This window comes from Antennarius striatus, chromosome 12, assembly GCF_040054535.1.
Source record: "Antennarius striatus isolate MH-2024 chromosome 12, ASM4005453v1, whole genome shotgun sequence".
NCBI lineage: Eukaryota > Metazoa > Chordata > Actinopteri > Lophiiformes > Antennariidae > Antennarius > Antennarius striatus.
Window position 1 is genome coordinate 2,720,256 of NC_090787.1, and position 22,567 is coordinate 2,742,822.

At 44.8% G+C, this 22,567-nt stretch overlaps 2 protein-coding genes across 20 annotated transcripts in view; both read left to right on the plus strand.

Annotated features, from left to right (window-relative positions):
* The first annotated feature begins 1,774 nt into the window (after positions 1-1,774).
* On the plus strand, positions 1,775-11,927 carry lonrf2 (LON peptidase N-terminal domain and ring finger 2). The gene is made up of 12 exons (XM_068329478.1): positions 1,775-3,439; positions 5,805-5,923; positions 6,099-6,221; positions 6,395-6,550; positions 7,020-7,245; positions 7,369-7,468; positions 7,635-7,749; positions 8,167-8,288; positions 8,376-8,562; positions 8,680-8,814; positions 8,943-9,092; positions 9,761-11,927. The coding sequence occupies exons 1-12, from the start codon at positions 2,695-2,697 to the stop codon at positions 9,917-9,919; spliced, it is 2,337 nt and encodes a 778-aa protein (XP_068185579.1). The 5' UTR covers positions 1,775-2,694; the 3' UTR covers positions 9,920-11,927.
* A 5,502-nt stretch (positions 11,928-17,429) lies between these two features.
* The window catches only part of LOC137605347 (mitogen-activated protein kinase kinase kinase kinase 4-like), a 36,785-nt gene continuing 31,647 nt past the window's right edge, over positions 17,430-22,567 (plus strand). For 10 of the 19 annotated variants that reach the window (XM_068329954.1, XM_068329962.1, XM_068329955.1 and 7 more), the window contains exons 1-2: positions 17,434-17,705; positions 17,979-18,044. In XM_068329954.1, coding sequence (XP_068186055.1) covers positions 17,649-17,705; positions 17,979-18,044 — 123 coding nt within the window. In that variant the 5' untranslated portion in view covers positions 17,434-17,648. Of the gene's footprint in view, positions 17,706-17,978; positions 18,045-22,567 lie in introns of all 19 variants that reach the window. The other 9 variants (XM_068329950.1, XM_068329952.1, XM_068329960.1 and 6 more) reach the window with 3 other exon arrangements.

Sequence of the window (22,567 nt, forward strand, 5' to 3'; positions counted from 1 at the left end):
GTTGGTTAGTTGGTTGGTTGATTGGATGGAGAAATTATATTATGGTATGGATAATTTTTCCCACCTTTTTTTACAATATTAATTATCTTTTTTTTTTTTAAACTAGACTCAACTGGTTTCCATAGAAACATGATAGTGTCCTTTGTGAACTATGGATCAAGCAATCTTTACAGATATTTGTAGCACAGCCTTGACATGATGCACCCACTTGTGAAATGTAGGTCAGAAATTTCTTTTTACCTGAAACTCTTATTTGAAGGAATTGAGACAATCAATTCTCCAGGCGTGTAATATGTTAACACTGAGCAAAACACCACAGATGCTGTTTTCATCACACTCCAAACGACAGGAAATGAAAACAGCTTGAGGAACATGACTGTGTGTGACTGTTTGCATGCTTCGTCATGCTCACGTCTGAGGCGCCTCACCAGTCAGTGGGTGTGCAGAAATGACATGCTGGCTGTTAATCATGAGTCAGTGGCTGTTTGGGTAATCCCAAACAATTAGAGTTTAACAGAAGACGGGAGGTGTGCGCTGGAATTACCAGGGATTAAGACGTGACATGTTGGCAACGGTGGTTCTGGATGTTGGCGACTCTGGTGCTCCATGTTTTCATTTTATGTAGATTGAAAAAGCATCTTGCGCCACATCCTTGTAAATTTCTTATAAAAAGCTGATGTCTATATTCATGTTCAGATCAGTAGGAGTAATTCAAGTCACCAGCATGAAAGAAAATGAGTGCCCCTTTTTCAAGACATATGGTGACACACTTCAATGAAGGGCTTTGGAAGAGGCCAATCCAGAATTTCTATTTTAAATGTAACATCTGTGTCAAGATATTACAGAACACCCAAGAATAGATGTGGGTTACCGGCAGGTTTCATAAGATAATAAACCAGAGCAACGTAAGTCTTACATGGTCACATAGTAAAGGGATGGTTTTGTAACCACCACCAACAGGTTGTTGCTATGACATCAACATAAAGTAAAATCTGGCAATCCATTAATTGATGTTGCTTTTTCATAGAATTTTTCACAATTCTGTTTCCCTAGCTCTTCTTGACTTGTGGTATACATCAACAACACAATCAAAATATTTAGTGAGCTACAAATATGATACTGACATCGGGGATACAGGTCCTGTTGCTAGAATAGATTCTAAACACTGATATATGCCATTGAGACTCCTCAACAGTTAATTAATGTTTTATTGTGCTCTTGGGAACAGATCAGCCTCCTGGTGTGCTTCAGTTTTGTAGGCTGGGTTCTGGGTTCTGGGTTCTTGTCCCAAAAGAGGTCAGGACTGCAGTATCTGAATCACACCAGAAACATTTTTTTCAAATCCATAAATATGTAAGTTTTCTTTGTTTGCAAATTTGGATCTGGATCATGGTGTGTATTCAACATTTATCCAGCAAGGGTCGGGCTTGTGAGAACAGAAAGGGTGCTTATATAAAGCATTACATAAAACAATGACCCGATCCCACAGCAGAACTCTTGTCAAGGTTGATTTAAAGTGGAGAATCAGACTCAAACACAACAAGTTACTTAGTTTAATGTCACATGAAGGAAATTTCACTTCATTATTAAATGTGAAATGTTTATAAAAGCCACTGAGTGTGTCTTGATTCGGTGAAGCTGACAGTCAGCCTGCGCTGTCTGAGGTTATACAATATTACTGCGTTATATAAGTGAGCCACATAGCCGGCCAATGGGATCGCGCCTCGAGCGTCACGTGACGACAAGCGCTCGCTCCGGTGATTTGTACATGAATTCTAAAGGGGCAACAACGTCAAGCTGCCAAGGCCAGCTGGCTAGCGACCAGGATGGAGTACGGGACTAACCGTTTCGTTTTTGTCGGCATTTTCTCGTTTTTTAAGAAGAGGAAATGAACCCGGTTCGACGACATTCGGGGGAGTTCTGGCAACGGGTCGAGCGGAGTCCGTCTGCGGACGTCGACGCGGAGCGGCTGGTGTTAGCTGTTAGCATGCTGCGTCGTTGGCTAACGCTAGCTGTCGGCGTCAAGGCATCTGGGTCTCTTACATAAAAACAACACCCGATCAGCGGCGGCTCACACACGCAGAGACGGGCTCTCGCTGGTTATGTAGCTAAGATTTCCGAACTTTCATCGCCGTCTTTCATTCACAGATGACTATTTTTTTAACACAAACTTTGGGGATATCTCGGGTTTTCTGCGGTGTGTCAACGACGAGTTAGAAAATAATCTCCTTACTTGCTAAGCGCGCAGGACTTTTGCCCGCTGGCTGTTGACTATTAAACATAAAGATAACGTCGCATAATTGAGCGTTTTGTTGTCTTGAAAGTTTTAATTTGTAGCATAGACACGTTTGTTTCGATCGTGTAGCTGTTTAAATAGGACGCAACTTGTGTTTGTAAGTAACTACCTCAGCCGGTGTGGGCAATGAAAACGCGACCAGTGTTGACTGTGTGGAACTGAAGAACGAGACACAGACGACACCTTTGAGTCGGGTTTATGTCACACAGGTCCGCCCTAACCTACTTTAATGGCCACCCGTGTTGGACGGGTTCAGTCGGGTGTTTGTTGTGATAGCAAGACCTTCATTGTAGTCCCAACTTTGGGTGTAAACGTCTGAGCAGCCGAGGATGTCGGCTCGGCTTTTAACAGACCTCCAGTGATTCCTCCGTTGGTTTAGTTGCTTCTGTTGGAAGAAAATGGAGACTGGTTTGAGGTCTCAAACGGGCGAGCTGTTCGTCCACCCGCTTTCCAACCCTGCAGCTGTAGGCATCTGCCCTGAAATGCTGGAGGTGGCAGAGGAGGCAAACCGGGCTGGGGACTACGACTTTGCCATCGAGATCTACAGCTCCCAGCTGGCCGACCTCCAGCAGCCCGACAGGGGCTTATGTCTGAGGAAGGCCGACTCTTTAGCCCGCGTCGGGCGGATATCCGAGGCGCTGGACTCGTACTGCACAGCGGCAGGTCTGGGCAAACTGCGACCGGAGGAGCTGAGCCTCCTGGTGGAGACCATCGCCCGGACTCTCCGGGAGAAAGAGCCGGGCATCCCCTGGACGTTGAACGGACACGGTAAAAGCAGCAACGGGGAGGATGGGATCGAAAACGATGGAGACTGTGCAGGAGATAAAGCCCTGGACCTGTTCTCCTGTCGCCTCTGTAAGTGTCTGCTCCACGAACCCACGACCGTGGAGTGCGGACACACTTTCTGCAAGCGGTGCTTAGACCACGACAACGTGGAAGACTGCGTACACTGCAAACAGAAGTTTCACAAAAAGGACGGAATGGCCAACGCTCGGAGGCTGAACGTGGTTCTCAGCGGCCTGTTGGACAAACTGTTTGCAACGGAGAGCAAAGCCAGAAAGCTCTGGATCCAGGGAGAGGTTCTGTGGAAGAACCAGGATCTTTCCGATGCTTTGGAAAAGTACAACTCAGCAGTAGAACTCGGTAAGAGGAATCTCAAAGTATGCGTTAATAAATGTATTCATTGTAACACGTTTTGAGTCAAACGTGACACGTTTTCCACCACTCAATTATAGCGTGGAGGTGACCTACTTTTTTCAGGACACCTACCGGGTGTCACCGACAGGCGGCGACACTTGCAGCTTTTTGGGCGCAGCGAGGTCAAGCGTTACATGATCGACACGGTTACATGCATTTACCTCGTTACAGAAACGTTTAGGTAATCTGCAGACCATCTGCATCCATGTCAGACCTCATCTCCTCTATAGCCCCTGCAGGAACATACAACCTGGACATGATAGCCCAGTTTGTGTTGTATCCTAAATACAGTTTGTATTTTCCATATCAATTACACAAAGCACGACTGCATTCCCTTGTTGTGACTTTGACTGAATTCCTCCTTCATTGGGCTGTTATACAACAGTTTGTGGTGGGTTGGAAAACGTTTAGGTGGAAAGTTATGGGCCTAATAGTACAAACTTTTGCTTAACTATGTTAGTGAAAGATAAGTTTTCATTTTTTTAAATTTTGGAGATTAACTACAAAATCGTCTTCCTGAAAAACACCTCATCTTCTGGCACACTGATCGATTTGTGGTGAAAGTGTGAAAAGAAAGGAAGAGATTGTGGCTCATTTGGCTTGTGGATTGCTCAAATGGTACTTTGTCAGATATTTTTCTCCAGAAATCAATATTTATCTGTGCCTTCTGTTTGGGAAGGGTTGGTGGGGCTGCTGGGCAGAGTGCCTTTGCAGCTTCGCGTCTGCCAGACAGTGTTTTCCCAACAAATGGATCAGGATGCCTTTTGGTGTCCATGATGCAGGATGGCTCGTCGTGTTATTGACATATGCTTGGCTGTTATCCAAGCCTGAGGTAATTCTTATGGCCCACTAAACAGCATTTCATCATAAACCACACAGACAGGGTTCAGCGATATGGCTGTGTGCCGTATCCGTACAAAGAGATCGTACCGACATATGATCTGTGATTGTGAGTGAAGACCAGTCTATGCAGTACTGAGAGAGATGACGGTGTGTTTTGGGTGGAACCGGGCCGTACAGTTCCGCGGAACAGCATTCCATCACCTTGATTAAGTGAACAGGCAATCCTGACTGGCAGCTTCTTGATTATTAAAATCACGCTGGTTCATATTTGTGCATGGTGTCAGTTTCCCATTTCCTCCACTAAGTCAGAAACTACCATCACCTAAGGCCTTGCCTTGTGATTGGATGTCCTGAACTCCCGTCCAGTAATAATCAGCATCTTGGCATCATTTAATACCACTATACTGTCTGTGAAATCATCTCTGATAATGGGATAAAATATGCCTTCATTAGATTGCATTTATTAACCTTGAAACAAATTTAACATTTGAGCTTCACTTCTTTGCTGCTGTAGAAACATGCAGACTCAGTGTAATTTTTCTGCTAGTATAAAAATGAATTTGTTATTTTTGCTCTGATGGAGGAAAAAAGTGGGACTGACTGAAAAAAGATAGAATACTCATCCACTTTGAAGTATATATAGGTTTAAGAACTATATATACACCCTCTGTTCATCATAGAGTAAAGCCAGTGTCAGTGGAAAGTAATTTCTATTTAGTCTGACCTTGCTTTAGTCGTAACAGATGAGACATTACGGTATGGTTAGATCTCCAGGGATAGGCGTGAACAAAGATTTGCTCTGCCTTTTTTCAGTCTTCAAATAATTGTTTATTTTTAACCTGCTGCCCTTGAAAAGACTAACCTGGGAATACATTTACCACTCAGGAGTAATAACCGCTATTTGGTAGCTGGTCCTGGTGATGCACATCATCTGAAAACACAATAATGGAGGTTCGAAAATTGCTGTGACTCTTTTATCACACAATCCCCTATTTTTGGCTATTCTTTCAGTCACGAGAGGCCAGAAACATGTTGTTTGTGGTCTGCCACCAGAAGGTTATCTTTTATTGTGATGTTAAAGTACTATTGAAAAAATAAGAGTAATAAAAGTCAGACTTTGTGGTTGAGTCTCCTGTAACTCAGCCCAGGAAGCTTCTTCACCTTCTGTTCAGTTTTTGGGAAAAGATCCGAGCTGCTTTATTTATTCCAGCTCTTTATATGAAGCCACACTTCTTTCTATTTGACGGGCGCCTGAACCGCCGTTCTCTCATCTCATCCCATTTAATAACTCACACAACCTCGTCGGCTGATTCTAATTAGTCGAGCGCATGTGTTGTGTTCTCCCACATAATAGATCTCATATGACAGTGTACGTTCTGGTTTTAGACTTTGCCTAGACCTTAAGAAAACCCTGGAGGCATATTTAATGACTATTTTTCTGTTTGTTTTTTCCACCTGTGATGCACAGCGCCCTCCTCAGGCAGACTGTTGTGTCAGCGAGCGGAGTTGCACATGGAGATGAGAAATTTCAGTCAGGCAGTGCAGGACGCCACCAGCCTGTGTAGGATGAAGCCCCTCTGGACCAAGGTGGGCTTGAAATGAATACAGTAGATCAAATCAAACCATATCCTCAGGAATGTGTACCTAATCTTACACACGTACTTTTTAATGCCCTTCTTATCCAGTTTGGCACATCCCATAGAACAACCTGTTTTTATCGAGTAGGTCTGCATTAATCACAGTCACACTTTGTCATCTCTAGGCTCACTGTCTGAAAGCCACAGCGCTCAGTAAAGCCGGTCGGAACGATGAGGCCTTGCAGGAGTATTTCATGTGTGTGGCTTTAAAACCCGACTGGACCAAAGTCAAACTGGAAGCTCAGAAGGTGAGAAAATGCATTAAACCTCTTGACTTCAGTTTTTTAATCTGCCTCTTGACATACTTTAATGAAAATAGCATTATTTTTTCCTATTGGCTGCATACAGGCACATCCTGTTGTGACTTGAACGTTTGGTAATGAATATTCCTCTCTTGCCTCGTGTGGTTTCCCCCCTGCAGGTTCTCAGCGAGTTATTCTCCTCTGTGTTTGAGAACGAGGAGCTGACAACGTCGTTACACCCGCCGCAGGCGGGGACGACCGACCGCCTCATCAAACCCCCCGCCCTGCTCTCGTCCCTGAGGCCGCTCACGCAGAAACCTGGATCCTCCTCCCAGGTCATTGTCCAAAAAAAAACCTAGCACACCAAAACCGGTGGGAATATCTGTGTGAAAGGACGATCCATCTAAATAAGGAGCTCCGAAACGGTCCCGATATAAAAATAAGTCGTAACCTGGTTGGTAGTGAACTAGATCACGAACATGCGAGTCTTTTTTTAAGCACATATCAAGAGGTGTTTTTACTCCTGCTGTTCTATTCTTGCTGAGACTGCTTGTATAAATCAGTTATTCTCAGCGCTCCGTTCTGAGGACTTCTATCCTTGTCACACTGGCTTTTGTTGAGATTTGTGTATTTTCAGCAGGTTCATATCTGGGAAATGGATTATTGTATCTTGACATATTGAAAATATACCGATAACTTTAATGGGTTTTTTTTGGGGTTTTTTAATGAAATCCGTCTGGTTATAAAGTACAGTACTGACCTCGTTCCTCCATCAATCTTTAATATTTCCCTCTGTCTGAACAGGATTCAGAGTTCAGCGCCGCTAAGAGTTCTCCAGCTGAAGACCCATCCTCCAGACTGTATGCTCCGTGTCCTGATAAATCGGACCCCGCTCTAGAGGGCTGCGGCACCAAGAGCCTGGCCGCCATTCTGGCCACCCTGCCACCTCCCCCTGGTGGCCTTAAGAGGAAGCACAGTGGAGATGACTCCTCGGCAAACTTCAGTCCTCCTCCTAAACTACTCAAACCTGGTAGGAGAATTGGAGTTTCATTCCAAAATAATTTTGATGTCCGTCTTGCAGTGTTGTTTGTTGACTACGTAGTTTGAACAAACAACCTGAACACACACTGAATGTCTTCCTGATGTCGCACAGATGAGGCAAGCAGCTTCCAGGCGGGCGCTGTGTGTGGAGGGAGGACGTTTCCTGCTGAGCTGCTGGACAGCGGAGATATGGAGTGTTCACTCTGCATGAGGTGACTGACTGCACACTCCCTGATACACACACAAACACACACACACAAACATTAACATTAACTTCCTGCTTACACAGTATTCCCAGGTTTTTTTGTCATCAGTTGGGATGTAAAAATGAAACCAACAGATTTGTGCGCAGTTCGTTTAACTCTGTTTGTGTTACAGATTGTTCTACGAGCCGGTGGCCACCCCCTGCGGTCACACCTTCTGTCTGAAGTGTCTGGAGCGCTGCCTGGACCACAACCCCAACTGCCCTCTGTGTAAAGAGAATCTGTCTGAGGTAAAAGCACATTTTAAATAATCATCATTAAAAAAAATAATTCTAAATAATCAGATGTGCATCATACAAAACTGATGACGTCATGACCGTAAGTGTTCCATTTTAGGAGTTTGCGTAATCAATTATCCAATAAGTTTCACAGAATATGGAATTTTCTAAGCAATTTTTCCATCAAAAATACACTTTAATAAATGACATGGACAGATAATGGATGTCCAGGCTTTGGACTGTTGGTGGTACACAAAGGCAGTGATAGTTATTTATCTCTTCATTGTGTGTGTGTGTGTGTGTGTGTGTGTGTGTGTGTGTGTGTGTGTGTGTGTGTGGTGTAGTCGGTTACAGGGTGCACGGATGAATATTATCTGTATCTTGCGTTTTTGAACTCTGACTGGAGGGTCTTGTGTGTTGTCATTGCAGTATCTGGCCACTAGGGGCTACAACAAAACCCTGCTGATGGAGGAGGTGCTGCAGCGTTACTTGGGGGACGAACTGGCCGAGAGGAAGAAAATCCACGAAGAGGAGATGAAGGAGCTCTCAAAGTCAGAATTCATTAAAGGATCAAAAATCTATTGTGATGATTTTCAAACTACAGACAGACTTTAGTAACTCTTCTCTCTCTTTTCCAGCCTGAACCAGGAAGTGCCCATCTTTGTGTGCACCATGGCCTTCCCCACCATCCCCTGCCCGCTGCATGTGTTTGAGCCTCGCTACCGCCTCATGATCCGACGCTCTATGGAGACGGGCACCAAGCAGTTCGGCATGTGCATAGCCGACGAGCTCAAAGGCTTCGCCGACTACGGCTGCATGCTGCAGGTCGGTGTGCTGATCCACACCTGTTCCAACATGTGTCCTGGATAATGTCTCTTCTCCCTGTGTCAGTGGGGAGACAAACAGCAGAGGTTCTAAACGCTCCATAAATCTGTGTCTCAGGTGCGAGATGTGAAGTTTTTTCCTGATGGTCGTTCGGTGGTTGACACTATTGGTGTGTCGCGCTTCAAGGTGCTCAGCCACGGACAGAGAGACGGATACAATACGGCCAAGATCGAGTACCTGGAAGATAAGAAGGTGATGTTTTGTGATGTTTAACCTTTCTTTCTAGAAACAGGACCTTTGTTGTGCCGACTGAAACAAAACCCTCTTGCACCTTCCTCCCTGTGGTCAACATTATTCTAAACGTCTCTCCATCCTATCAGGTGGAGGCCGAGGAGCTGGTGGAACTTGTGAAGCTGCACGACTCTGTGTACGATCAGGCCAACAGCTGGTTCACCTCCCTAAAGGACAACATGAAGAGCCAGATCCTCAGTCACTTCGGACACCTTCCCGGCAAAGACCCTGACCCTCAGGTCTGCACACACCCACATGCACTGCGCTTCTCAGTAGACAGAACTTTTAGAAATGACTTGATCATGAAAGAATGAATATAAACACAGGAACATATGGTGTTCAGCCAGAGTCAGTGCATTAAGTTGCATTCCTTGGCAGGAACAGGCCGAAAGCAGCACCAGTAGTTTCCTGGAGCAGTTAGAGGAAGTAGGGAATAAATGTTTCCATCCTCTCAAACCCTCTCTGAGTTTTACTGTTTGCCGCTCACAAGTCCATTGACACACAGACACCTCTTCATCCAGCAGGTGATGGCAGTTTTGCAGGAAGTAGATGAAATGCTTTTTATAAGTTCAGTTCTTGTTTGCAACTCAAGAGCCAGAAAGAGGTTTCAGGAAGCTTTGCTTCGAGCTATGTGGGAACACAAACTTGTTGGTGGGGTTGGTTTCTTAGAACAGGACAAAAGCTCCTTCTTTTCCACTCTAGAGAGACAGCTTTCTGAGCGTCAGCGGTGCTTCTATACACATTCCTGAAACATTTTGAAATCTTTTTTTTTTTTTAACCTCTCAGTCATGGAGTCTCCTTTTTTTTAAAGTTTGAGCAAAGTGTCAGAAGTCCACAGATGGTTTGAACAACTGTAGCTGAGCCAGCAGCAGCTTAACCCTCCTTTATCCGTCTCCTTCCCCTGCAGGCCAGTCCCAGCGGTCCGGCCTGGTGCTGGTGGCTCCTCGCTGTCCTTCCTTTGGAGAACCGAGCCCAGCTCACCATCCTGTCGATGACCACCCTCAAGGACCGCCTCATCGCCATCCGCCGGGTTCTCATCTTCGTCACGCGCAAGAGGCCGCGTTGACCAGCCCGCTGCGCGGGGGGAGAGAAATGCTTCTATGCAGTTCAGCTGTTATTTCATTTGTTTTGTCACTCATGGACCGACTCATGGACTCATTCACAAGCCCTTCATCAGTCTGTTCTCTCACACACTCAAAGATTCCTCCTGTTTTATGCAGCCTTTCTGAGCACGTTGGCTCTGAAAGCGTCCAGTAGGTCAAGGTGCTGGGATGTAGACGCTCCTGGTTTCTGATTGGCAGGGGTTCATCCAACCAGTCGCTTCCTTGATGAGTAACATTACGATGCTGTCTGATGAGTGACTTCATCGACTCAAGCCGTTTCACGTCCGTTAAGGTCACTACCGGGGTCATTCGCTTGACTTTCATCCATGAAATAACAAAAAAACTCCTTCAGGGTGTTCAGGGTGAATTGGTTTCTCCTCACGTTACACTACAAGGAGCTCCACGTAACTTGTACAGGTCGGCCTCCAGCATCAGTCTGTACAGATTGTAAGCAGAACAAAAAAGTCACCTTCAAATACTTCAACTGTGAAGTAAAAAAACCAAAACACTTGGCAAAACAGCAAGAAGCAAACTTGAATGTAGTGATTTTGGTAGTATGTGGATATCTTTCTTTATTGTCTACTAAATCTGTAGAATCTTCAACTTGCACATGTCAGATTTTCTCATGTGTGCATGCAATACCTGCTCCACTGTAACTGTCAGTGACTGAGCCGAGAGCTCATCACATGCATGAAACCTGGAGCTTTTTTATCTGTTGCTGCGCTGGCAGGTGGACATATACCTCAAAAATGTCTCATAGGAAGTAACGAGTGTCTAAAGTCGTCATAGGATTGGGCTTAAGCTAGCGGTGAAGACTAAAACTGAGAACAAGCTCTGTTTCAAAGGAGATTTAAACTTCAGGCCTTTCAAAGTAGTTGTAGTGACATGAGTGCAGATCCAATCTACATCCTCCTCCCAGGTCGATCTGGAACTTCGTGTCCTCTTGTAGCATATCTCTGGGACTTCAGATGCAAACTTAGGTTGTAGGGATTGATGTAGTTTTTCTTTTTTTGAATCACAGTTTTGTTTCTGCTATGCCCCTTAAGTGTTTATATATGGTGAAATCTTCTGTCGGGTGGTTTATCTGTATATCAATGTATCTCTGAGGCCTTTGGTAATGATTTATTTAAGTGTCTCAGTACATTTACATTCACACTAATGTAATGCAATTACAGCACTTAAAGTTGGATTGGACTTTCTGAGGTTTGCGGTTTGTGTCATCTTGTGTATTCTCCAGCCCCGACAAGCATGTTGAGTCATTTTACTCCACTTCCTCACAGAACTTTTGAAAACAATTTTTTATTTTTTTTATTTTTAATAATCTATTATTCCTTCCCTGCCGGTACTCAGCCCAGGCCTTGTCTCTTCTCTCCCGGCACTTGGCAGCGCCGGCTGTTGGAGCAGTGGAAAAGCTTGAAACCATCTGGAGGGTGTCCTCCTCAGGCAACTTGAGGACAAGAATGCCAAACTTCCAGGACGGTCACTGCTGCCCCCTGCTGGCGAGTTCAAGCTGCTCCACTGGGCAACAGCTGGTTGCCTGTTGAAGCTGAGGTTCCAGCACATTTTCACAGCAGAATGAGAAGACTTGGTTTGGAAATGTAAATAATTCACGAGGATTGAATTAGTTTTGGTTTGAAACATTGAATGTAATCCCTGCGACGTCTCGTTTCAAACAGATGAACGAAGTCTGAAACGAAAGCATTTTTACAAGCTGCATGAAGCAGCATCGGTCAGGCCGTGAGCCGGCGATGTCGTCTTAAAGTGGAACGTTGTGTTTGTAATGGCATACTTCAGGTGTGTGTAAATGCACTGTGTCTCTAGAATTCTATCCTTCCAAATGGGTTTTGACTCCTCTGCAGTTTCTGGCTCTGTTTGGGTTTGGGTTTCACAATGTGCTGCATTTCCCTGGTATATTTGTAAAGGGAGATCTTATACCTATTTTTTATTGCAAATAAAGAAAAATACATTCAATCCCGTCTGCCTGGCTGTTGATTGGTAGCAGCTGTCGTTTGTCACTTGTGAGCACAGCAGATTTTGGTGTGTCATGTTTGTCTGACGGTTCACTAATCACTAGCATTTGTGTGACCAATCAGTCCAGTATTTTAAAGTGTGTGTCTGTGGTTATAAAGTCGTATTGTTAAAATCACCATGAGAGTTTAACTGGTGTGGATTGTTCAAAACGGGACCCCACAGGGAGGACATGTGGGGCCCCGAGGCCCTGAAGAATTTCCTATATTTTCCAATTCAATTGAGAGTAATTTCTGGATTTTTTTAATAGAATAGTTTTCAAGTTTCAGGATCCGGCTGTGTGTAGCGGTGGAACATCATGAGGTGTCCATGCCTGGGTAGTTATATTTTGAATAATTTATTTGCAGAGCAAAAAAGACTGGTCATGTTAATGGGAAGGAAGAAGTGATCCAGAATTCACCTCAAAATCGCATCCATATCTCCATAAAATGTGATCAAAATTCTTTTAACAAAACTTTTTGAGGGTCAAATAATCATGGCTGATGTGGCCTGTCAGGGTGGACCGACCTGTCTCCTCCATGCTTCACAAACTGACAATGAGAAAGGACGTTTCAGCTGCTTCCTGCAGGCTGTGCAGGCTTCAGTCTTCGTGTGTATGAAGACTGTGATGAAGACAGGACTCTCCAGTCAGGATGAAGATTCAAGGTGTTTCATACAGTCTGCACACTCTGACTGATGCTGGGCAAATGGAATTAAATTATTTGTTCCAACAGTTCTCCGGAAATCCAATTTCTACCGTGATGTATTGGCGCCTATTGACCACAGGGGGGCGGTGTTTGCTTAGTTATAACCAGGAGTTGATTTGCAGGGCATCGAGTTCATGAAAAGACAACAAGACAAAAAGACAATCAAGCAGGAAAACAGACATCCTAGATAGAGAATTCTGGGTCAGATGGAATTGTGGAAAATTCTGGTTTTCTTTTTTTTTCTGGAAAATGTTGTAAAACTGAAAAGTTTAATAAACCAGAGATAATTCTGAGATCATCACAATGCAACAAATATGGTTTTATTATTATTACATAAAACTCCAGAATAAAAACGTATTTTAGATGCCAAGAAATCCTTGAAATATCTTTCATATAGATTATGCAAGAAAATTTGGCACAAAAAGTGAGTGATAGTTTGATTTTTTTTTTTGCATTAATTTTAAATTATTACATTTTACACACTTTGCAGGTGTGAATAAACATCCAGTTGGAGATAATCTGAGTCTGTGGCTCATCCAATAAAGACAAAATAACTTTCAAAACAAGGTAATCATGTTTATGTATCCAGAATGAGATTTTAAATCTTGACAAATCAACGTATGTTATCTGAAGTTAAAGCATGACATTTCATCTCCGCACTTTATACTTAATTTCATGCCCATCATATATTTGTGCTGCTCTGTTGACATTTAATGACAGTGAATCGCTGTGGTTTTTGTTCCTCGTGTGCCAACAGATGTTCATTTTTTTGGCATTTGCGGGCAGCAAAATTAAAGTGAGCGAGGCAGTGGTATGAGCTTTAATCTGAATAACCAACATCGTTAACAGGCAACAGTTTTCCATTGCATTAGAAGAGACGACATTCCTGTGGAAAAGAAACATGAAGCGTTGAAGTTAGAGGACAGATGGAGTGTGGATTTAAAGAGCAGATGATGGAGGATGAGCTGCATTTTAATGGTATAGATTGAAGTTCTGAGCAATGAGGCCGAACGTCTTTAAAAACTGGAGGATGAAAGAGATTTAAGACAATCAATGAAACAGTAAAATCTGTTTTACCGACAAGCCAATTTATCACAGATTCATTTTGTCACGTGATTGCCAATATCTCAGGTGTTAATAATTCCAAAATGTCTTTTTTTCCCCCTCATCTGTTTACTTATTTCAAATGTGATCAATTTGATTTGATTTTTGTCTTTGTAAGAGATTTGATTTCCACTCCCTTTGTCCTTGTTTGCCTTCTTCCAAGTATAGCGGCTCATGGAGGCCACGCCTGACTAACCTTGATGAAACCCAAAATGCCTTCAACTAATTTTATTTCTATATTTTGACATCAAAACCTCCTCACAAGTTTTCAGCACATGTTCATGTTAAAAATATGTTTGTTCATCCTTCATCAGGGACTGACTGGATACTTAAAATCATGAACTCTTGATGTAAAGTGTGTTTTAATGAGTGCTAGGATACAATGCATTCTGTGTGTATATAAATCCCTCCAATAGAAATGCACTGCAGTGACAACATCGATGAAAAATTTATCATTTTCCCTTCCACATGCTCTATTTGACGTCTATCTATTTAATAGACAGACGAGGAGAGGCTGCATGCCGGATTCATACAATCACCTTCATGTTCTCAGAAAGGGACGGCCAGGTCTACTTGCTGGGGAATCAACTATTCTTGGACTTGTCAACAGGATTTTGGATGAAACAAAAGACGTTTGTGCTTCAAAAGAAGAAAAGACCAGTAATGTGGTGTGATTTGAGCTATTGTGTAAGACACGTCAGACCGGTCGGGATGAGAACGTCTGCAAAAAAAAGGAGCTGTTTGGAGAGAAACTCCATCCAACTGTTGAAGAAATTCAGCATCAGTTCCGTAGGTTCTTGACACAGGATCATGGCATGTCTTGCATGTCCGTGCTGCACATATGTAAACAGGTTTGGTTGGTGGACTGTATTTCAAAGACTCACAGAATCCCTTCAGCTGAAAAAGAATGAGTTTTCCATATCGTCCCCAGAGCCACGGTGAAGAGGAGATGAGTCACTGTAGGCTGAAGGAAAGATTACATGTGACCTAGTTATGCATCAAAACACAGGAGTCAACTGGGTCAAGCGTTGGCTAAGCTATGCTAGGCTAATACATGAGGTTTCCTGCTCAGAAGAAGCAGGCATTGACTCTCCTGTTGGGTAACTTGGTCTCCGGATCAGGACCACAAAGTGTGTGTGACTGTGTGTGTGTGTGTGTGTGTTTGTATGTGTGAGTGTGAGTGTACCAACCCCCCAAAACAGAGACCAGAGGACCATAAAGACAAGACAGGAAACACAGTCCAGCCCACGAAGACTGAGTTGATCCGTCCGCCCTCTAAATACAGAGGAAAGGACAATGTGCTGGTTTTAGTACAAAACGGTAATCACAGTTACACAAATGCACTTTGTGTTGTAGGAGTTAGTTGTATGCAGAATCAACGGTTGTCCAAACATGAGGTTTAGTTCTGTTTGCCCACTTTCCCCAAGGAAAGATAGAAGTTCTTCTCTTTATTCCAGGAAAACCAGTAGTATAATCCCAAAACCAGTTCAGCAAACTCACCACCAGACCTGAGCAGTCATATAGTCCCATTTCCAGATGACGTGGACCAGTTTGCTGACCACTGACCAACTGGTAACCCTCAGTTGAAGAATGAGTATTTCATCCAGATTGGGTGGATGTGATGTAATTTTATGAGTATGTTGAGAGGTTTCTTGAGCAGGGGATGGCACAGTGTGGGGAACAGGGTGTTGGCCCACTTGGGACTGGGGCAATTTGATGTAAGTAACATTTGATGCCAATCCTGGTTGGATCCCCTCTGAATCTGGACTTTCAGTTGGACTTCCCTCAGGCCGGCCCCTAAATCCAGTCCATGTCTAACCCGCAGGAGGAAGAAGAGCAGTCCTTTTCAACATTTCCTACAACATTCTGGAGTATGACTGCTCAGATGATGATGTCATAGTTTTCTTTGTCTTCATACCTGAAACCTTGCTCACCCAGTCAGATCATTTTGAGTCACCCGCTGTCTTCATCATTATCCAGTCAGCGTCTTCCTCGGATTCATTCTTAGAAAAGGAGTTTAGAAATAACGCCATCACCTTCCTCTTCCTCTTTGGAGGATATGCAAATTTGGAGGGGATCTTTATCAATCTTGACAATCTTGACATCTTCAAGGAGATTCAATGATGACTGTTTAAAAAACACTCTCTGGATTTTGGTCAAATCAAGCATTTGTTGCACAGTGATAGTGATTAATGACTCTGGTAGGATAGGAAGACAAACCAACAGCGGGTTGTTTTTTTTAAATGTAAAACCAAATTTGGATGATTTAATGGTGCAAAGCAAACAAAAGCAACAAGAATTTACTAAAATTTCGATCACCTGTGCCATGAAGAAGCTTTAATGATATCTAGAGTCCCTAATGTCATAGCGTCACAGAGAGGATGTCACTGTGGATCATTCCAGGATGGCGGACGGGACGTCGACGGACAGTTTAACCTCAGCAATGATCAAAACACTGAACTCTGCAACCAACACCAGACGGGTGTGGCCCATCTGCAAAATGTCACCGAAATAGACATAAATCACTGCCCTGGCTTTCGTGTAATTAAACCTTCAGAGTCTCTTCCCACACACCGTATCTCTGCAGCTCGCCAAGCGCCGACGTGTAACTGCTTTTGGGAAGAGGTGCGTGATGGTATGGTGATGCCGTGTTAGCTTAGCTGTCAGATGCTAGTGCAGCCATGGATCTGGCATCGCTATCCCCGTTTATACAGCTACGTGTGTGAATAGGTAGGCTATTGTACGTTTAGTTTTCCTCATCATCCTGGTCACATCTTGACTGGACTTATGGTCTGTGTAGTTCCAGAAGTACAGCGCGCCCTCGCGCATTCGCGCATCAACGCTCGCGACTTCACCTCATCGCGGATCTTTGGTAGGCAGTCACGTGATACCGTACGCGCATTCTATTGGCTGACGACATCCGGAATTGTGATTCGTTCCGCGAGTCTCGGACTTACATGAGACACTAAAGAGCTTTAAAGATTAAAGAATAAATTCACTTTATTCATCCCTGGTGGGGAAATTATCTTTTCACTCACAGTACATAGATATATCTACGTGTTTTAATTTAAGCAGTCGATAAGAATGTGGGAAAAGGTAATATAGATAGCTATAATTCAACACACTTCCAACTGGCCTTTACAAACATCCACAAGAGGGCAGCAAAGAGCAGAGCGCCCTAATAAATCTTGACGTGACCCCACTGAGTCCATAATCTCCCAGCAAGTATTGAAGGAACCTCAATATTCTTACGATCTTCTCTGACCTGCGCCATATGCCTGATACCCTACTGCCCCCTAGTGGTGGCAGGATGTTGGCGTGGAGGTCTTGAATCCCCCCCCCTTTGGGCACTTAGAGGGAGCATCAACAGGTCCTGAGGGGTTTTTAAGGTCTGGAGATTGGTCAGATTTACAGTTCTCTTGTTTGGGGTGGGAGTTGGGGGTGCTATGGGGGGGGGGCCCCAGGGGCCGCTGACTTTTGTCCGGGGCTTCAAAAGTCTTTGTGTGTCCCTGTGTGAGACAGAGAAGGGGCGGGGAGCGAAAGGGAGAGAGGGTGGAGAGACGTCCACGCGGATAGGTAGAGAGAGAGAGAGTGTGTGTGTGTGTGTCTGTATATGTGTGTGTGTGTATGTGTGTTTGTGTGTGTGTGTGTGTGTGTGTGTGTGTGCAGGCTGGGCTCAGTCAGTAGGTCGGTATGTAGCAACGGCGGAGCGTCTGTCCGGGATTACAAAGAGGGATCCATGCGCCTCGGTTAGAAAATATCACCGCCGGGATTAAAAATAAAACCACCCGAGGATGAACGCCACGCAGTCCGCCTGAAGGAGACTCCAAACACGCTTTTATTCTGCTGATAATCACCGTTTTTTCTACAAAAAATGGCGAACGAGTCTCCGGCCAAAAGTCTGGTGGATATAGACCTGGCATCCCTGCGGGTGAGTCCGCGTTACATAAACGTTTCCTGGGCCCGTTCGGTTCCGTTCGGGTGCAGAAACGACCCCACGGCCGTTTTAGAGGCAGTTGTGTTGTTGACACAACCCTGTGGTGGATTTTCTTTGTCTTAATACCCTGCAAGCATGGGAAGGCGAGCAAACCGGGCGCACCCGGCTCGCACGTCGAACGAACCCGGTTGTAAATACCCCCCATTGGAGCAATTAAATCCTTTTTTTTTTTAATTGTAGTTGGTTTTGTGTGCTTTTTAAACACAGGATCCAGCCGGGATTTTCGAGTTGGTGGAAGTGGTCGGAAATGGCACCTATGGACAAGTGTACAAGGTTGGTCCTTCATCTCATCTCTATCTGCGCGTTTTGCGCGCCTGCGTGCGCGTCAAAGCTTCAACCGAGAGAACAGACGGGCGGAAACTGGAGCACAAACATGCATTTATGTACCCCCCCCCCCACACACACACACACCCCTATCACGGTCTCACGAACACGCTTCTTGTTACCCCTCCCTCTCTGGGGCCAGTGGCGTTGGGACATCCTGGTGTCTCCTGTGGCCTCCATTCATTTTTTTTGTATTTTAACGATGCAAACATCAGTAAACCTATTTTGGTCCTACACAGGTCCCTCCTCCTCTTCCTCCTCCTCCTCCCGTCCACACCCCAGGAAAATATCCCTTGCTTACTGCCCGCTTTGCGTTGCGCCGATCGGGTCGGATCCATCGGCGCTGACCGCCATTCGGTGGGCGGTGTTTCTCTGCGCATTAGTGCTTATCATTGCTCTGCACCGCGTTAACGGGGACGCACAGGGGCAGAGGCGCAGTGATGGAGAACCCACAACCCAAATCCACCACCTCCAGCAACGAGGTGTGTGTGTGTGTGTGGGGGGGGGGGGGGCAGCATCCTCACACTGGTTCAGGGTGCCCATCTGGAACCAGGTCTCTAGTATTTGTGGCTCCTGGCGTCTGCTGCAGGGAAAAGGCTTTGTTTGCACTTATGTCATCTTCAAGTCACACCAGATAGAAGACAGCAGACATTGGGTTTTTGGCCCATGGTTATGACACCTTTGGATCAGTGTACTAGATGAATACCACACATTTCGACTCCATTTTGCTCGTGTCCGGAAATAGAACCATTTTTTAGTCATATCTGAAGAATGAATCCACAAATACTTACCAGGTGTGTAGAGATCGATCGATTTGGAGCTTCTTTGCAACGGATTCGACACATTCTCACCAGTTTTGCCCCTATGAGCTTCTTTTTGATTCATATTCATGACATCATCAAAACGACAACTTGATTGGTTGAAACCACCAGGAGCTGATTGTTGCACTGCAGTAATGTGGGTGGAAATGAAATGAGTAGCACCTTGACTGGGGGTTTATTTCGTATTTATTGTGTGATACAGTCTATGTGCGAGTTCAAATCAATCGTGGTTTAATTTCCTTGAATGTTTGATATTTTCTGAGCATCCTATGCAGGATGGATGCTTGTGCAGGAAGTCAATTTTGAGCTCATGCACACCTGATCCTTTGAGGGTCACTTCAAGCCACGCTGTTTCGTCAGGGATGGCGAGGACAGCCCAGGGGCGATCCTAGGTGAACGCCTGCCCTGCTGTTACCTCACAGCGGGGTGGTGGGGGGGTGGGGGGGGATGAAAAGGGAGGAGGATGATGGGAGGACAACCGATGTTAATGGTACATCCAATCAGGAAGACGAGCGTTTGCCCAACCGTGACACAAATTATCCTTGACATTTAAAGTTTAGCTCCTCGGGATGTGGTGAGTCATACCCACGTTTTAGCGTCCATGCAAAAAAAAGTGTGTGTTTGGGTCCCTGCACATGCACTTGACTCTCAGCACCGCGTGATTGGCTGGGCTTCCCATTTCTATAGCAAATAGCTGCAGAGTGTGAACGAACCGAAGCTGGCTGCAGCTGTGTGCACGGGTAACAGCTGTCGGGATGGAAAAATAAAACGAAGGGGAGGAGGAAAGAGAGAAAAAGAGAAAATACAGAAGAGAAAAAAATGGAGAGTGTGGAAAAGAGGTGAAGAAGCGTGTACAGGCAGGATGGTACGGGTGGAGGAAAGTGTCAGGTGTGATGTGTGATAGAAGAGTATCAGCTAAAATGAAAGGAAAGGTGTACAAAACTGTGGTGAGACCAGCGATGTTGTTTGGTCTAGAGACAGTGTCACTGAAGAAAAGACAGGAGACAGAGCTGGAGGTAGCAGAGAGGAAGATGCTGAGGTTCTCTCTGGGAGTGACCAGGAAGGATAGGATCAGGAATGAGTACATCAGAGGGACAGCACATGTTAGAGGTTTTGGAGATAAAGTCAGAGAGGCCAGACTGAGATGGTTTGGACATGTCCAGAGGAGAGATAGTGAATATATTGGTAGAAGGATGCTGAGTTTTGAACCGCCAGGCAGGAGGCCTAGAGGAAGACCAAAGAGGAGGTTTATGGATGTAATGAGGGAAGACATGAAGATAGTTGGTGTGAGTGAAGAGGATTCAAAGGACAGGGCTAGATGGAGGAAATTGATTCGCTGTGGCGACCCCTGAAGGGAAAAGCCGAAAGGAAAAGAAGAAGAAGACAGAAGAGAAAAAAAGCACTCAAGCAGTTTGGTGTGATTGAGTTTTGAAACTTTAACTTTGAAGGGGAAACATCTGTCGTCGGGTGCCACTTATTTCCCTCATGCAATTTTAAAAAAAAGAAAAAAAAATCATTTTTCAAACTTGCTCCCAGACAGTAACCAGCTGCATTTGGGGGGGGGGGGGGGGGGGAATGCATTTGGAGTTAGTTGGAAATCATCCAGATTTTCCTTCATGTTTACATCTCATGTGCCAAGAAGGAGCTACGATATGGAAAATGAAACAAAATAAGGTCATAAATTGATGATTTTCATTTTAGAATAATGCAAAAAACATGAGAAAATGATGTTAGGGGGTTACAGGGTTTGTGTTTCCATTAAACGGTGGGAGGTAAAGGAAAAGTTAGACCGGAGCCGAGGAAAGAGGGAGGCGGAATCTTTAAAACTCCGGGGTGAGACCACACTCTGGGAAACCCCCCTCTCTGAGGAAATGGTTTAACCCGTTTCTAACCACGGCCTGAACCCTCTGAGACGACCTTCATCAAAGTTAACAAAGATACCATCAAATCGATGATTCCTTTCCCAAAAGCAAGGCTTCAGTTTGTTACTTCCTGTCAGAGGATGAGGTGATGTTTGGGAGGAAGCGGTGATGTGGAGGAAGTCATCCGTTACCATGGCGAAGGCAAATTAGAAAACCACCGCTGTCGCTGTTTTCACCTGCACTGAGATAAACAACCTGGATGTTTAGAACCTCCACAGCCAAGAATATAACATAAAATATGAAGACAAGTAAATTATGATTATTTTATGGTCATAAAAAAAACCATCTTCACATCCAGGGGAGGAAAACTGGATTTTATGACAGATGATGTGTAAATATGTGGAGATTTCACTTCCTCAGCTTCTCTTCATTCCCGGTTTTATAACAGGAAAGATTCTTTTCTTCTTCTTCTTAATGAAGAGGAGCAGGGCGTGGCTCTCCACCAAACAGAGCACCTGAACGCACCACGCTTCTCCCGCCAGGTCCTCTCTGGGCCTCTAGGGTCGCCCACACAGTCGCTGCCGTGTTTATCTGTGAGTTAATATGTACAAGAATCGCAAACAGTAGAAAAGTCGACACCAAGTCTGAGATTTAAGGACCGATAATAATGATTTTACCCGCTGGATGTTGTCTTGGTTATTTAAAATGTCTTTTTCTAAATCATCAGATTAATAAATAGTTAAATTAATAAAAGTTAATTAATCAGGTGAATAATTCTGATGAAAATCAACTTAAAAATAATCCGAAAAGCGACGCCTCAAACACCGTATAGGTCTTTTGTTTTCTACTTCTTCTACTTGCATTGGGGAGCTATTTATAGGGGGGCCCCGGCCTGTGAAGTGGTGGGACTACAAAGCTGTCAAGAGGAATAGACTCATGCAAAGCCGGCTCGCAAAGCTTCCGGCTATTCAAACTGGAATGTTAGTCGTGTCTGCTCTGACCTTTCGCAGCGCAGGAAATGGAAGTATGGTCGTGGTCGCCGCCGCCAATCGCGTCAGCCGAGCTGCATCTCCACCGGGAAGCTTTCTGTACGCCCCCCCCCCCCCCCAGACGACTCTTATCTGCTCTGACCTTTCGCAAACAGAAGAAGTGGAAGCTCTGATAGCAGCAACGGGAACTGGAGTCTGATTTACGATGATGGAGAAGTTGAGCCGCTTTGTGCGTCGAGAAGAAAAGAAGAAGAAAAAAAAGGTGCACAAACACCCAGAATAGTGTGAGAAGTTTGAAACAAGTCAATGTGATCGATTTTGATTATTACAGGTTGCCAAATCTTCAGTTTGCATCATTTCAGCGTTAGCAAGATTGCAGGATGGATAAGACGTTGATGCGATATTAAACTCTGACTTAAATGTCTTGAAAACGCCTCAATGGACAGATGTTTTTGTTTTGTTTTTTAAAATTTCATACAAATGTGACATTTTTCATAGCCTTGCTAATGAGGCGGTTAACCGCGGCCGGCTCTGCCCGCCGGCTACGTTTAAGCTAAAATAAGACGCGGAGGCTCAGGCGGTATCTGGGTCACGTCCTGTGATGCTCACTGTGTGGACCGACGGACGCACCGACGGACGCCGCCGCCGGTAGGGCTCAAGCCAGCAGCTGGACTTCTGTCTGTTTGGTTTTTTTTGCTGACACTTTTTAGGCGATCGCCATAGCGACAAGAGGGACACGTTTAGCTCCGGCTAAAGCCAGCAGGAAAGAAGCAACACCAAAGTAGCTGGAAACAAAAAGT